General features: G+C 38.4%; 1 protein-coding gene across 2 annotated transcripts in view; it reads right to left on the reverse strand.

Moving 5' to 3' along the window:
* Nucleotides 1-15,559, reverse strand: part of LOC123681060 (A-kinase anchor protein 200) — a 79,903-nt gene that overhangs the window by 11,778 nt on the left and 52,566 nt on the right. For both annotated transcript variants that reach the window (XM_045619251.1, XM_045619252.1), the window contains exons 2-3: nt 10,299-10,479; nt 8,621-8,947 (exon numbers count right to left, since the gene is read on the reverse strand). In XM_045619251.1, coding sequence (XP_045475207.1) covers nt 8,621-8,947; nt 10,299-10,463 — 492 coding nt within the window. In that variant the 5' untranslated portion in view covers nt 10,464-10,479. The remainder of the gene's footprint in view (nt 1-8,620; nt 8,948-10,298; nt 10,480-15,559) is intronic.

The following is a 15,559-nucleotide window of genomic DNA, read 5'->3' on the forward strand; positions in this document are numbered from 1 at the left end:
GCATACATATTTTTAGGAAAGTATCGTTTGTAATTTTAACAATGAATTCATTACAAGTTTTCTATCTATCCTTATTCCTCATTGCAATATTGACATGAACTAGTAATGTCCACAATTTTACCCAACCAGAGAAACCCTACCCTCGTAAATCATAAGAGTGTCATTCATCTCGAGCCATAAAATACAGTTCAAGATTACATTGGCGTTTATGCTGCAAAAAGGCGTTAACCTTTGGGAGGCGTTCCAAAAAACATAATTCTATTTGAAAAACATCAATTACTAGAGCAAATCAAGCAAATTTTAAAAAATGTTTGCACCAATTCAAAACTCATAATATTTCTGAACATTCAACGTTGATTTACTTGAAATGAGAAGTCTCTCTAAAGCTGAATAGTCATTTAAAGAATGTGTTTAATTTCAAAGTTCAATTTGCGGAATACTATCGATTTTTTTTTGAAAATCGAGACGATACGTTTTAAGTTCAATATCACGTTATTGTTAACCCAAAAAATGAAATGAATCTGACCTGTATGAACAAGGTATCGAACACCCTTAATAGGCAAGAAGTAGTTTTCTGCATAGACCTTACCTGTTCCCGAATGTTCTTTCGAACGGTTGAACCAATAATAATGAAATTTGAAGGATGTGAATGAAAAGACTAGGATTTTCAACTAGTTGTAACGCCAATATAGTAGAATAAGCACATATGTCCGATTTCAATTATTCCTGAAAATAAATACAGTAATGTATGGATAATCCGAACAGAAAGTTGGCAGGACCCGTTCGGTTCATCGAATCATTCGGATAATAGAAACATTTCTGGAGCGTGCAAACTCATTTCCATGAAAAAAATGCTGTACTTTATATAAAAATATGTATTTCTGCCCATCAAAGACATGACTTGAATGATTTGATCGCCTCTTTAGTGGACACTTTCTGAACAGGTTCATCTTCGATGTAAGAGCTTCTATTTTCCTCAGTGATATCAGCAATTATCTCATCACCTTCCAAAAACTCTGTCTCAATTTTCTTCGCCATTACCTCTTGTCCATCTATTGGATCCTAATACGATGAACTTTATTCACTAATTCTACTTAATCAAAACCTTGATCTAATCCTTCTCCTGATAATCTCAAAGGAATAAAACTTCTGCAATTCATTTTTCCGTTCGGATTGCAGAGTTCAGGATGTTCGGATTATACGTATCATTTTACCAATTGGGCCGTTCGGATTATAGGGCACTTCGGATTATCCATACATTACTGCAGCTTCAAAAATTTCCTTCATTCTATTGATATGATGTATTTATGACAAAAAGTATGCATAGAAACAAGAGTTGTTAATTCATTGTCAGTGTTATTGTTATAACCACAAATGAATATGATATCGGCATACTCTTCCGTTCTGTAAAGCTAGGCGTCCATTAGGCGGGTCGGACCAATACCTCCTAGATAACAAGGAGGTATTGGTCGGACCGGGGCGGAGAAATACGCCTTCCTATATTTGTATGCAAATGCGTCCACTACAGGCTAACCGTGCAGTGGACGCAGTTACATACAAATGTAGGCAGGCGGATTTTTCCGCCCCGACACGACCCGCCTAGGTTTAACGCAAATTTTAAGATGTAACTTATTGACTTAGACCAAGTCTGAACTTTCTGCTACAATTTTAGTGTAACAAAAAACGGCAATTAGAATACCTACTGACAACTAACAAGCGTAAATGGCTAGTTTCTAGGAATTTTTTTTGTCAAACGCCATTCAATTTTCCAAGAAAAGAGACTCTTAGTAGAACTCGATATAATGTACCGTTTTCGGAATATTTCGATTTGAAAATTATGAAGTAATAACGATGCTGGTATAAAGAAATGATAAAGAATTTCTTCTTCTTCAGCCCGTGTTCATCCAATGTCGGATATAGGCCTCTTCCAAGTTTTTCCATGATATACGATCTGTTGCCAATCTCATTCACTATCCTCCTGCCACTGTCCTGACGTCATCGATCCATCTCTTTTAAGGTCGGGCCACACTTCTTGTTGTTCCTCTTGGTCTCCATAGTATCACTTTCTGGATCCATCTGTCCGGCTGCTATCTCGCCACATGGCCGAACCATTGCCATTTTAGGCTTGCTACTCTATGAATAACATCTGTTACCTTAGTTCTATCACGTATCTGGCTATTTCGTCCCCCAAAGTGGCTCCCAGCATTATTCTCTCCATGGCTCTTTGTGCAACTCTCAGTTGTGCTGTTGCTTTTTGGGTTATTGCCATGGTTTCCATGCCACAGCTAAAAATATATATATATATATATATATATATATATATATATATATATATATATATATATATATCTGGGTCATAAAATCAAATTAGGCAAAGAAGGAAATAAAACGCAGAATTCAATTGGTATGGGTAGCTTCGGAAATATGAAATATATCTTTAAAGACAAAGAGGTACCCATCAACCTAAAGAAAAAAGCCTACGACAGCTGCATCCTTCCTGTTTTTAGCTGTGGCATGGAAACCATGGCAATAACCCAAAAAGCAACAGCACAACTGAGAGTTGCACAAAGAGCCATGGAGAGAATAATGCTGGGAGCCACTTTGGGGGACGAAATAGCCAGATACGTGATAGAACTAAGGTAACAGATGTTATTCATAGAGTAGCAAGCCTAAAATGGCAATGGTTCGGCCATGTGGCGAGATAGCAGCCGGATAGATGGATCCAGAAAGTGATACTATGGAGACCAAGAGGAACAACAAGAAGTGTGGCCCGACCTTAAAAGAGATGGATCGATGACGTCAGGACAGTGGCAGGAGGATAGTGAATTCAAAAGTCGCACGGTCCTCAGGAGGTGCCGGGGCTCAGGCCTCGGGTGCCTCCAAAGTTCAATCCTCGGGAGCTTCCGGGGCTCAGCCCTTAGGAACTCCCAAGGTTCCTGCATCAGGTGGGCCCACCTACAGCCAGGTTACCGCTGGTCTGAAGGTGGAGATAATGCACAAAAAGTTTCCAGAGGTGATTTTGAAAATGGAGCAACTAATGGCCATCAAAAAATCGCTAATGGAAGAGATTATTGCACTGGGGAACGAGGACGCCATAACGCCTACGTTCCAGCAACTGCATATGAGGCCAGGCTGGCTTGGGCTGACATACTCTGACAAAGCCACTGTGGGGTGGCTGAAGAGCATACAGCCAAAACTCAAACCTTGGGAGGGAGCTGATCTGAGGATAGCCGAAGAGATCCTGGTCGGATATCTCCCCGACAGTCATGATCTCTCCAATGAGAAAATTCTCAAGGCGGCAGAGAATCAGAACGCAGGGCTCAAAACCTCCAGCTGGAGAGTCCTTCGAAGGGGACCATCAGGATCCATGCTCGAGATTGTCATCTCGGCTGATAGAACATCGGTCGAGAGACTTAGAGCGAAGAATTGGCGGATAAATTACTTTTTCGGCCAAACAAATCTTTGCCTTAAGGGACCAAAGACAATGGCTGAAAGGAGAGAAGCACCTCAGGCCTCAACCTCTGGTCCGGCGTCGAAAAGGCCCAAAGGGGAAGTAAAGAAGAAGGTGGTGAAGCCTCCAGGAAATGAAGAGGCCATAAAACCGACCACCAGCTCTGGGGGGAGGGCTGATCCGCAAAGGCGTGATAAGGGAGGGGCCGACGGAGAAAAACCTGCGGTCCCTTCCGAAAAGCCTAGCGGACATCCAACATCATAAGGAGCAGATGTCTGACATGCCTTCAGATAAACCTCCAGCACTCGAAGGCAGCTTCTAGTGCCTTATGCTTTAGAACATCTAGAAGGCATGTTGATATAGGGCTGATACAAGAGCCCTGGATCAATGGAGGCCTACCAACCAAAGTATATCAGACGATATACTGCGATAAGGCAGTAAGTCCAAGAGCCCTAATAATACTCAGAAGGGGACTAACCTGTCTTCCACTTACAGAGTTCCTGACAATGGATCTTGCTGCGGCATTGGTTTTGGTGCGAACTGAGAACATCAAGAGGCAGCTTGTTATCGCCTCAGGATATTTTCCAGGAGACGCCATCAGCCCACCACCGGAGGAAGTACAACGCCTCATCGAATGGTGCCGCATGGAGAAGAAACAACTGATTCTGGGCTGCGATGCGAACGCACACCACAAAGTATGGGACAGCACAGATATAAATCATAGAGGTGAGGATTTGCTTGATTTTCTATTTTCTACTAACATAGAGATACTAAATGTGGGTAATAGTCCAACCTTCATGAATGCGATCAGAAGGGAAGTAATTGACCTTACACTGGCGACACCTTTTATTGCGGGGATGGTCAAGAACTGGAGGGTCTCAGAAGAGCCATCCATGTCAGACCATATGGCAATAGAATTCAACGTTGAAGCAACTGCTTCAGCTGACGTTGAGTGCAGGATACCCAAGAAGACAGACTGGGATCTTTACATAGCCCAAATAAGTTCTGATCTGAAGGGCCTGAAATACAGCATCAGCTCCAATGAGGATCTGGAGAACGCCTCTGCTCACTTCACATCATGTCTGAAGAGGGCATTTGAAAACAGTTGTCCACTCAGGAAGAAAACGATCTCCAGAGACGTCCCCTGGTGGAACAGTCATCTTGAAAACCTCAAGATAACTGCTAGAAAAGCCTTCAATAAGGCCAAGAGAGAAGGCAGCTGGAATGCCTACAGATTAGCCCTGACCAACTACAACAAAGAGGTCAGAAAAGCCAAAAGGCAGTCTTGGAGAAGCTTCTGTGAGGGAATAGATAAAACAGCCCCAGCAGCTAGACTTCAAAAGGTACTATCTAAGGATCACTCTAACTCAATTGGCCAAATAAAGAAGCCATGTGGGGAATTTACGAATGATCTCAAGAGAGCCTAAGAGCTCTATTAGAGACTCAGAGCTCTATTAGAGACTCACTTTCCTGGCTCCAGGCAGATTACCAGCGAAGATGGGGCCTCCGCTGGGGAAGTATACAACCCCAACAGGTGGGATTCTCAGAAAGCTGGTAGACTATTCACACCAGAAAGAATTGAATGGGCGATAAAGAGCTTTCAGCCCTTCAAATCAGCAGGCATGGATGGTATTTTATTTTTCCAGCCATGCTTCAGAAAGGTGTTGAAGTGCTTATAGCCCTGATAACTGATCTCTTTAAGGCCAGCTTTACAAGGGGCTATATCCCGAAATTATGGAGGGAGGCGAGGGTAGTATTCATACCCAAAGAGGGTCGAAAAGGCTCCCCGGAGCCTAAATCCTATCGACCCATATGCCTCACCTCCTTTCTCCTGAAGACCATGGAGAAAATAATTGACAATAATATAAAAGGAAGTTTAAAACTCCACAACAAACAGTTTGCTTATAGGGCGGGTAGATCTACTGTAGACGCCCTTCATCATCTTCTTAGAGAGGTGGAAGGCACCCTCAACGCAAAGGAGATTCTGCTTGCAATGTTCGGTGATATCGGAGGGGCCTTTGACAATACCCTACATACCTCCATATGCAATGCAGCCAAAAGGAAAGGAAAGGATAGAACCCTCCACCGTTAAGTGGATATCAGCTATGTTGAAAGGACGAACCGTTACAGCCTATCTGGGAGAAACCGAAGTGACTGTGCTGACGTGCAGGGGATGCCCTCAGGGAGGGGTTCTATCACCCCTGCTGTGGAGCTTGGGGATGGCCTCTTGGAGAGGCTTCAAACAGACGGATTTAACGTCCAGGCTTACGCCGACGACATAGTGCTGACGGTTAGAGGCAAGCATGGGGGCCCAATAAGTAACCGAATGCAACTTGCTCTCAAAATTATTGAAAATTGGTGCGGAGAAGAGAGGCTTACGGTCAACCCCTCGAAAACATCAATAATCCCGTTCACTAGAAGAAGGAATCTCGACCTCAGAGCTCTGGTCTTAAATGGTCAGACTCTGCACTTCTCTAGTGACTGTAAATATCTAGGTGTTTTCCTGGACAGTAAACTGAACTGGGGGAAACATGGCGGCTATGTGGGCATGCAAAAGACTCTTTGGAAAGACATGGGGAGTGAAACCGAAAATGGTACTGTGGTTATACACAGCGGTGGTACGCCCTATTGTCACCTATGCATCTCTAGCATGGTGGACAAAAACCGTGAAGGTCACCACACGCACCAGGTTGCAGAAACTGCAGAGGCTGGCGTGTATTGGTGTCACAGGAGCTATGCGCACAGCTCCCACGGCAGCGCTGGAGGTCATACAAGACTTGCCTCCCTTACACCTACATGTGAGGAAATGTAGCCTGCTCGAATCAATACGAATTTCCCATAATGGAAAGCTCCTTCCTGGGAACTGGGTTGGACATATGAGGATACTGAATCAACAAGATTCAAACCTCCTCGCAAAACCATCAGATATTATGACAACCACCTACGATTTTGAAACGCCCTTTGAAACGCCGGTTATAAATGACCGTCATAGTGCAATAAGTCTCAGTCTGGACAAAAAGTAATCCATATGGTTTATAGATGGATCAAAAACAGAGAAGGGCACCGGCATTGGGATATATGGACCTAGACTGAGGATCTCTAGAGCCCTGGGAAGTGAGCCCTCGATTCTACAGACCGATATAATGGCTGTTTATGTATGCGCCCAGGAGTGTCTCAAAATGAACCTCAAAGGGGCGCATATCTACATCACCACGGATAGCCAAACCACGCTGAGATCCCTGGAACCGTGCTGTCAGGGGTCTCTGTTGACTTGAGAGTGCCGTAACATCATAAAGCAACTGGCCAGAGGAAATAAGATGACTCTACTATGGGTACCAGGGCACTGTGGGGTTGAAGGAAATGAGAGAGCGGATGAGCTTACAAAAAGTGCATCAAGGTTAAGACCTGCTGGACCTGAGCCTTTCTGTGGGATAGGAAAAGACCAATACAAAGCTGCGGTCCAGCTATGGGAGTTGAACAGTAGGACAATCCACTGGACTAACACTCCTAGACTTGCTCAGGCAAAGAAATTCGTGAAGATTTCACCTACTTACACCAGAAAGCTCCTGAAGCTGTCGCGAGCAGAGCTTCGGGTGATGGTGGGACTGCTGACGGGGCACTGTCGGTACAAACATCATTTGTACCGTATGGGTAAGTCAGCAGACGAGATTTGCAGGCTCTGTGGATCGGAAGTAGAAACGGCTGAACACTTGATATGCAAGTGTCCAGAGCTGGCTGGCCTAAGAACCATTCACATGGGCAAGCCGGTCCTGGATACCAGAGAGGTAATGGCCAAGGCCCCTAGGGAGGTTGTCAATTTTATTAACGTCGTTGACGACCTCCCTGGGTTTCTATGAATGAGTAGGGTAGTGAACAAAAGATCTGCATGGTCGCAGTTCCCGGAAGGCTTACCGAAGCCAAACGACCCCAGTTCAAATCATAATAATAATATATCCTAACAAGCTTCGTTTTAGAGATACAGGGTGTTAAAGTTCGAAATGAAATATATAGTTTTTTATTTATAACTCTTGTAATATTACATTCATTGTTTTGATTCTCAGGTATTGAGGTCTAATGTGATGTTTAGAATTAGGAGGGCGCCTTCGGCCAAAATTATCCAGTGGCGTAGATATAGGGGTGCGATGATCCTTTTCCTATTGAAAATCTACACCACTGTCATCTTTAGGGAACATTATTTCATTTCTGAATTCAACAGGGTTTTACGGAAAAAAGAGGTCTCCTGATAATCGAGAATACGTTTAAAAATTTTTTTCATTTTGAAAATATCGACCACTATTTCGCCACCGCGATAATCGTCTGCCGTTTTGTTTTTGAATAGCTATAAGAGTGTATTTTGACATATTAAATTTGCAGCTTTCCTAAATATTGTTTTTTTTTTTCATGAAATTTTCCCACCTATCGCTCTTCACTACAGCTGAGGCCACCGCAACCGTGCTTAGCTAACCCCCATTTTATGGTCGGTAGGTACAACAGACTCACTGAGGAAATTTTGGGCTTTCCTAAAATATGTGTGGTCTGCCGTCCACAGGCTCTTAGACTACATATTAGGGATCGAGATAGAGGTATATTATATATTATATACATTTTTTCAAATCGGGACAACAAGGAGAATATCAAATTAAATTTTTAATGATTAAAACTGATAGGATATAGGAGATTATGTCTACCACAAAAATTTAGTTATTCAAAATGTGAAAAAATCTGACAAAACTAATGTATAGCGAAACAATTGTTACAAACACTGTTAATTGAGAATAATTGGGGAGCGATCAAATCCTACGTCGGGCTTGTATGGGGCTCTTTTTATTGCGATCAGATGCTAAGGCTTTAAAATTTATAATGACAGGATTGAGAAGTTTGAAATATGTTTAATTATACAAATGAATAATTGACATTGATCTAACAAATTTATTTAGTTGAGAGGGTCACAATTTGATATCTCAAAATATTACACCAAGTCATTCAGATGAATCTTGGATGAACGGCTAAAAATCAAGAAAACTCCTACTGTGCGTTTTTTTTTCGAATGAAACGTCTGAACTAAATCCTAAACAACAGATTATGTCAACAATAAGGCATACTATTCTGCAGTTTAAAGAGTATAGAAACATGAGTCTTTATTCTCAAGGAATTGCTTCTTAAACTCACCTCTTCATTAACTCCTATTTCTCCATTCTTCTCCTTATCTTTGCTAGGCTTAGATTTATCTTTTTTCGAAAATGATATACTCCTTAAGGACCACTTTTTCTTCTTCTTATCTTTTTGTTTTTTCGAATCTGGTGTTTCCGTTGCCTTCTCCCCATTTTCTGAGGTCTTTTCTATTGCGGTTTCAACTGCCTTCAGCGGTTGATCACCTGCAGCTGGAGCAGCGGATTCTGTATCTGGAGTTTTCTCGCCGTCACTAGTTTCAACTAGACCGTTTTCTGTCGCCTCAGTTGCAGTCTTTTCTTCCGCTCCTTTGATTTCATCCTTATCCTGAAAGTTTTCAGTATAAATTTCACATAATTTTGTTAATTTGAGAAATAAGTATTATGAAAAGAATTCTGTGTTAGTGAATGAGAAAATTTGGAACTTGCGTAATTTAGAACCTGTTTTAGTTGGGTTATAATACAATTATGGAACAAAAGATTTTCCTGAAAATATATATTACGTCTGTGATAATTCGTGAAAAATTGCTCGTACAAAAATTTTGTATATTTTGCCGTCGAATACGAATTGGCAATAAGAAACAGGTGTTCTCATTTGAAATTCCAAAGCTGAACAAATAGTTCTCACAAGGGATAATTAAATGGAAGAGGATCTGGCATAAGTGGACTTCTCCCTCAAATAAATCAAGCTTCTGTTCGAAACATTTTTCCGTAAGATATTTCCTTTTCGAGATTTTTGACTGACCCCCGTTATACAGGGTGTACCTAAATCGGCGGTCCAAACAAAAATGACAGATTTCTCGAATCATGGTAAACAAAAAAGGGCCCTATAAACATCGACTCGCAAAAGCTTTGTTTTCGAGAAAAAGGGTGTAAAAGTTTGATTTTTTTTATATTTTTTTTTCTCATAGCACCTTCCCTTCACAACATATTTAACTTGAATTAGGCTTGGATATTTATTAATCATCAAATTTTACATGGTTCGTCAAAATAACAATCATATTAAAATTTGAAATGGCAGTTTAAATTTTTCATCAAGTGATATGCTAATTTTGAATACATTTCTACAGGGTGATATTTTCTCTTTCCTCCAGAACTTCTTTTTGGTGAACTACTGGTAGTTTAGTAAAATGCAAAAAGAAACTTGGAATCCAGTACTACACTTTTTGGTGTCTTGTGGTTTAGTCGTATCTGCTCTATCGATTTCGCGAAAAGAAATTTCAAACAGTTCTCTAGTAATCCACAGGATAATCCAAATTATTATGAAGATCCAGTTAGTAAGCTATGATAAATAAATTGATTATAAGTTTAGGTACTTATCATTTACCCAATCTGTAGCGAAGATTAATAGAGATTCGATAAACTGGTATAATCATCACAAAAAAGTGGGACTACAAGAAACACCATATATCTCAAAAACAAAGCGTTTGTGTCACTGTCACTATGTTTTGCGGAAAAAGTCAAACGGAGACATCCGGCTTTATGTGGCCCCCTGTTTATAATTGAATATAATGGATATAATCCACACAGAAGTCTTCATTCCCTTCGGCAATAGATTTGTAATTATATATTACGGCCTAAGAGTCCGGAAGTGCTGAACAATAGCTCAATTTCCAATATTCATAATAAGCGACGTAATTTTATAAAATATAATACACGTATGTATATGTTTAACATACCACAAATTCTATATCTGTATGCGCTGTCGTTCCATTTGTTACAACTTCCACATCGGCATCACCAAGTTTTTCAATCCTATCCTCGTTAACGGGAATAGCTTCGGCTTCTCCTTTCTTTGGTGTGGTCGTTATATCTACTGACCTCTTCGATTGTCGAGCACCCATATTTAATCCGCCTTATCTGAAAATAATCATAGAGCTGAATTAAATTTTTGTAAGCATCCTTATTTCAAATGAATTATTGTGTATTATTTCATCAGGCATAATTAAATTGTAGGAAGCATTTTGTACTCGAAAACTATAATATTCTGATCGCATAAAATGATTTACAAAATGGAAAATTTCTTGGCAAACAGCATATGATATGAATATGTTGAAAAAGTGAATGAACGAATATAGCTCCTAAGAAAACCCCTGCAGTGCCTTCCAAGCAAAAAAAATATATATATAAAGACAGCAATAAAAAAAAAACCCTCTAATAGTTCGTCGGCTAAGAGTGTAAATCTGCTAAGTCCATTTTGAACAATTTCACAGGAGACCAAAAAAACCGTACAGTACAGTGTTATAATAATAATAATATGAGAGTTTATTCATGAAAATACATTCAATAAACTCTATTGAATGTATTTTCATGAATAAACTCTCATATTATTATTATTATTATGCTAAGTCCATTTTGAACAATTTTACAGGAGACCAAAAAAACCGTACAGTACAGTGTTATAATAATAATAATATGAGAGTTTATTCATGAAAATACATTCAATAAACTCTATTGAATGTATTTTCATGAATAAACTCTCTTATTATTATTATTATAACACTGTACTGTACGGTTTTTTTGGTCTCCTGTGAAATTGTTCAAAATGGACTTAGCATAATAATAATAATAATAATATGAGAGTTTATTCATGAAAATACATTCAATAAACTCTATTGAATGTATTTTCATGAATAAACTCTCTTATTATTATTATTATAACACTGTACTGTACGGTTTTTTGGTCTCCTGTGAAATTGTTCAAAATGGACTTAGCATAATAATAATAATAATATGAGAGTTTATTCATGAAAATACATTCAATAAACTCTATTGAATGTATTTTCATGAATAAACTCTCTTATTATTATTATTATAACACTGTACTGTACGGTTTTTTTGGTCTCCTGTGAAATTGTTCAAAATGGACTTAGCAGATTTACACTCTTAGCCGACGAGTTAAAGATTTTAAATTACATTTTTTGATTGTAGTAAAGTAGGAATAAAAAATAAAACAGTCACTGAAGTATGAAATTTCGAGGGATTTCTTAAAAAATAAATAATAATGTTTAATGTTTCGCTAAAATCAACTATATCAAATTTCGAATACACGAAAAATATTGAATGCAGACGATCAGTTCGCAGGTTACGGTCATACGGTGCAACTGATCCGTATGAAATTCGATCTCAATTCTCGCTCTCGAATCTCGATCTCCATCGACCAATCACTACGGACCCGATCATTTCATTCTATCTATTCAGCTCCATATGAAATTCTATCTCAAAGCTCGCTCTAGAATCTCGATCTCCATCGACCAATCACGACCGACCCGATAATTTCATTCTATCTATTCAGCATGAGCTATTCGGACTTTTGGAGAAGCACTGGGTCATTTTGACTGATGTGAGTGCCATCTATCAGATAAATACCACAACTTTCGGTGGGTTTCTGAAACTATAGAAATCTACCATAAATCTCGAAGAATATTCGAATATGATCGAGTCGGTCGGATGATTGAATCATTTTGAGATCCGTGACCCGATCGTTCTTGTATAGGTTATAATCGAATCAAAGTGATTCGATCGATCGTGATCGACACAGCCCTAATTCAGTTGCCTCGAAGGACGGAAGATAACCACACCTACGAGAATACTCTTGTTGATGATACCTGGGGAGTAGGCAGATTGAGACCCCGGCGTAAAGTCAACGGTTCTTGAGAATGGCTCCAAAATCGGAGCCGAAACGTCGAACACGACAAAATATTAGACGCGGTCCAATCCGGAACACACAAAGTTCAAATATATATATATATATATATATATTTTTTTTTTTTCACCGACTTATGCGGGAATTTCCTATTTAGTCATCTGCCGGACGAAACGTCAAGACAGGATGCTGCAGCTACGGGCCCTCCAGGAACTTTCGCACAATCCTATATATATATATATATATATATATATATATATATATATATATATATATACAGGGTGAGTCTTTAACTTGTACATATATTTTAACCGAAGGTTCCTGAGGTCAAAAGAAATACTTTTTTCATTTAGCATTTTTTCAAATTCCGAGTGATGCCAAATATAAACACAGCAGTTCGGTTCGAATAATCTATGTTCTAACCTAAAATTTTCATTTACAGTTTACACTGTTATTGTTATAAGATATTTGTTATGAAATGAAGCATTTGATTTGTTCCAACTATCTCATAAAAATTTGAAATGCATCAATATTTTTGAAGCCATCAGTATGAAAATATGGAAATATATAAAATATTCTGGCTCTGTAATCAATGGAAAATGTTAGACTCCACTTGTAATCAAATTTGTTCTTAATGTGTACCTACATTATAGCCAACTTTACTACTTAATTCATCTTGATTTTGGCATTGAAAATAAATGAGAAGTATCCAATTTAAATATCCACAATAGAATATCCAGTTTCTTTCAACTCACCTAATTTGTTTTCACATTAAAACAATTATGGCCCTCTTGGAAGTATGTCAATCATATGCTCTTAGGATGAATTTATGGAATAGCAAAAGAATAAAAGTATTCAATCTCAATCACATGAAAATTTGTCTAGTATGTACCTAGTCCTAGTGGTATGTTTCGATGTGAGTTTGAATGAGCCGAAGAAGAATACAGTATTGTTCGATAGCAGCAGTCTTTAGTGGGATATTGATTGTTGTCATTATAATGGGACTATTTTGTGAAAATTTTTTTAAACATGGGCTTTATGAATAATCTGGACTTTTCAAAAAGAATATTGATTTTAGTGAAGTATTTTCTTATTATCAGAGCTGTGCCAAAGCTCAGTAATTTTTAATCAAATCGAGGAGTTGAGGTGAGCTTATTCACTTTTACAACTTCATTTTCAAACTAAGTTGGCTAGTACTTCAATTCTGAAATCTGAGACATGACATCATAGTAAATATTCATTTCTGTGGTTTTTTTTTTCCACAACAGAACAGAGTTGCATTCAGCCAAAGTACCCAATTTTTTGAATTTCACAGATAATTTTTTTTTTTTAAGATCAAGTTATTCGAAAACGGCGCTTTGTACGAGAAAACATGAAGAATACTTTTATTTTTCACATTAGCCAAATATTCTTCAATGAACGTTCAAATTACTCTCAAGTGTTGGTTTCTTCGAATTTCTGGTATTTTTATGGGATGTAATGTTCATAATAAAGAAACAGAAGAATGTGTATGGAATCTTGTGTTCGGATAAGATGTATCACATCAAAAAAAAAGCTATATTTCAAAAATCATTTCCTTCGATAGAACCATTTACGAGATATAGCCGAAAATCACATTTTTTTAACGATTTTCAACAGCCTGTATCTTTTTAACCGGGCCGAACCGGAAAAAAATTGTGAAGGAAAAAAGTGTTTCTTTTGACCTCAGGAATCTTGGGTTAAAAATAATGTACAAGTCAAAGACTCACCCTGTATATATATATATATATATATATATCTATATATATCCCACGAAAGTGTGAAAAAAAATATATATATATATATATTGTCTCCGGATAACATATATATATATATATATATATATATATATATATATAAACTGTTACTATGTTAAGGATGTAGTGGGTCAGATATAACTTATTTATATTATTATATAGATATATATATATATCCCTGCTGCAAAATGACCGCTTCAAACTTTATTGGGATACAACATTGATAACGGACAGAGGGGTTGCTCATAACAGGCCGGATGTTGCTCTGTTCGATGCGGAGAAAAAATCGTGTCTGCTGCTGGACTTCACAATACCAGCTGACGAAAACTTGGCTAGGGCGTACACTGATAAAGTCTCCAAATATGGTGAGCTGGCCTACCAACTTCGCGAGATGTACGGTCTAAAATCCATAAGTGTCCTCCCGCTGATAATCTCAGTCAATGGACTGGTTGAGGAGCATCTGTTAGAGAACACAGAAAGATTGGGCTTGGAACGCTATGTCCTCTCTAGCGCCCAAAAGCAGGTCATCCTGGGAACTACTAGGATTGTGCGAAAATTCCTGGAGGGCCCGTAGCTGCAGCATCCTGTCTTGACGTTCCGTCCGGCAGATGACTAAGTAGGGAATTCCCGCATAAGTCGGTGAAAAAAATATATATATTTATATATACAGGGTGAGTCTTTGACTTGTACATATATTTTAACCCAAGATTCCTGAGGTCAAAAGAAACACTTTTTTCCTTTACCATTTTTTCCGATTCGGCCCGGTTAAAAAGATACAGGCTGTTGAAAATCGTTAAAAAAATGTGATTTTCGGCTATATCTCGTAAATGGTTGTATCGAAGGAAATGATTTTTGAAATATAGCTTTTTTTTGATGTGATACATCTTCTCCGAACACCAGATTCGATACACATTCTTCTGTTTCTTCGTTATGAACATAACATACCATAAAAATACCAGAAATTCGAAGAAACCAACTCTTAATAGTAATTTGAACGTTCATTGAAGAATATTTGGCTAATTTGAAAAATAAAAGTATTCTTCATATTTTCTCGTACAAAGCGCCGTTTTCGAATAACTTGATCTTAAAAAAAAAAATTATGTGTGAAATTCAAAAAATTGGGTACTTTGGCTGAATGCAACTCTGTTCTATTGTGGAAAAAAAAACCACAGAAATGAATATTTACAATGAAGTCATGTCTCAGATTTAAGAATTGAAGTACTAGCCAACTTAGTTTGAAAATGAAGTTATTTGAATAAGCTCACCTCAACTCCTCGATTTGATTAAAAATCACTGAGCTTTGGCACAGCTCTGATAATAAGAAGATACTTCACTAAAATCAACATTCTTTTTGAAAAGTCCAGATTATTCATAGAACCCATGTTTAAAAAAGTTTTCACAAAATAGTCCCATTATAATGACAACAATCAATATCCCACTAAAGACTGCTGCTATCGAACAATACTGTATTCTTCTTCGGCTCATTCAAACTCACATCGAAACATACCACTAGGACTAG

This window comes from Harmonia axyridis, chromosome 5 (assembly GCF_914767665.1).
Source record: "Harmonia axyridis chromosome 5, icHarAxyr1.1, whole genome shotgun sequence".
In the NCBI taxonomy this organism is placed as follows: domain Eukaryota; kingdom Metazoa; phylum Arthropoda; class Insecta; order Coleoptera; family Coccinellidae; genus Harmonia; species Harmonia axyridis.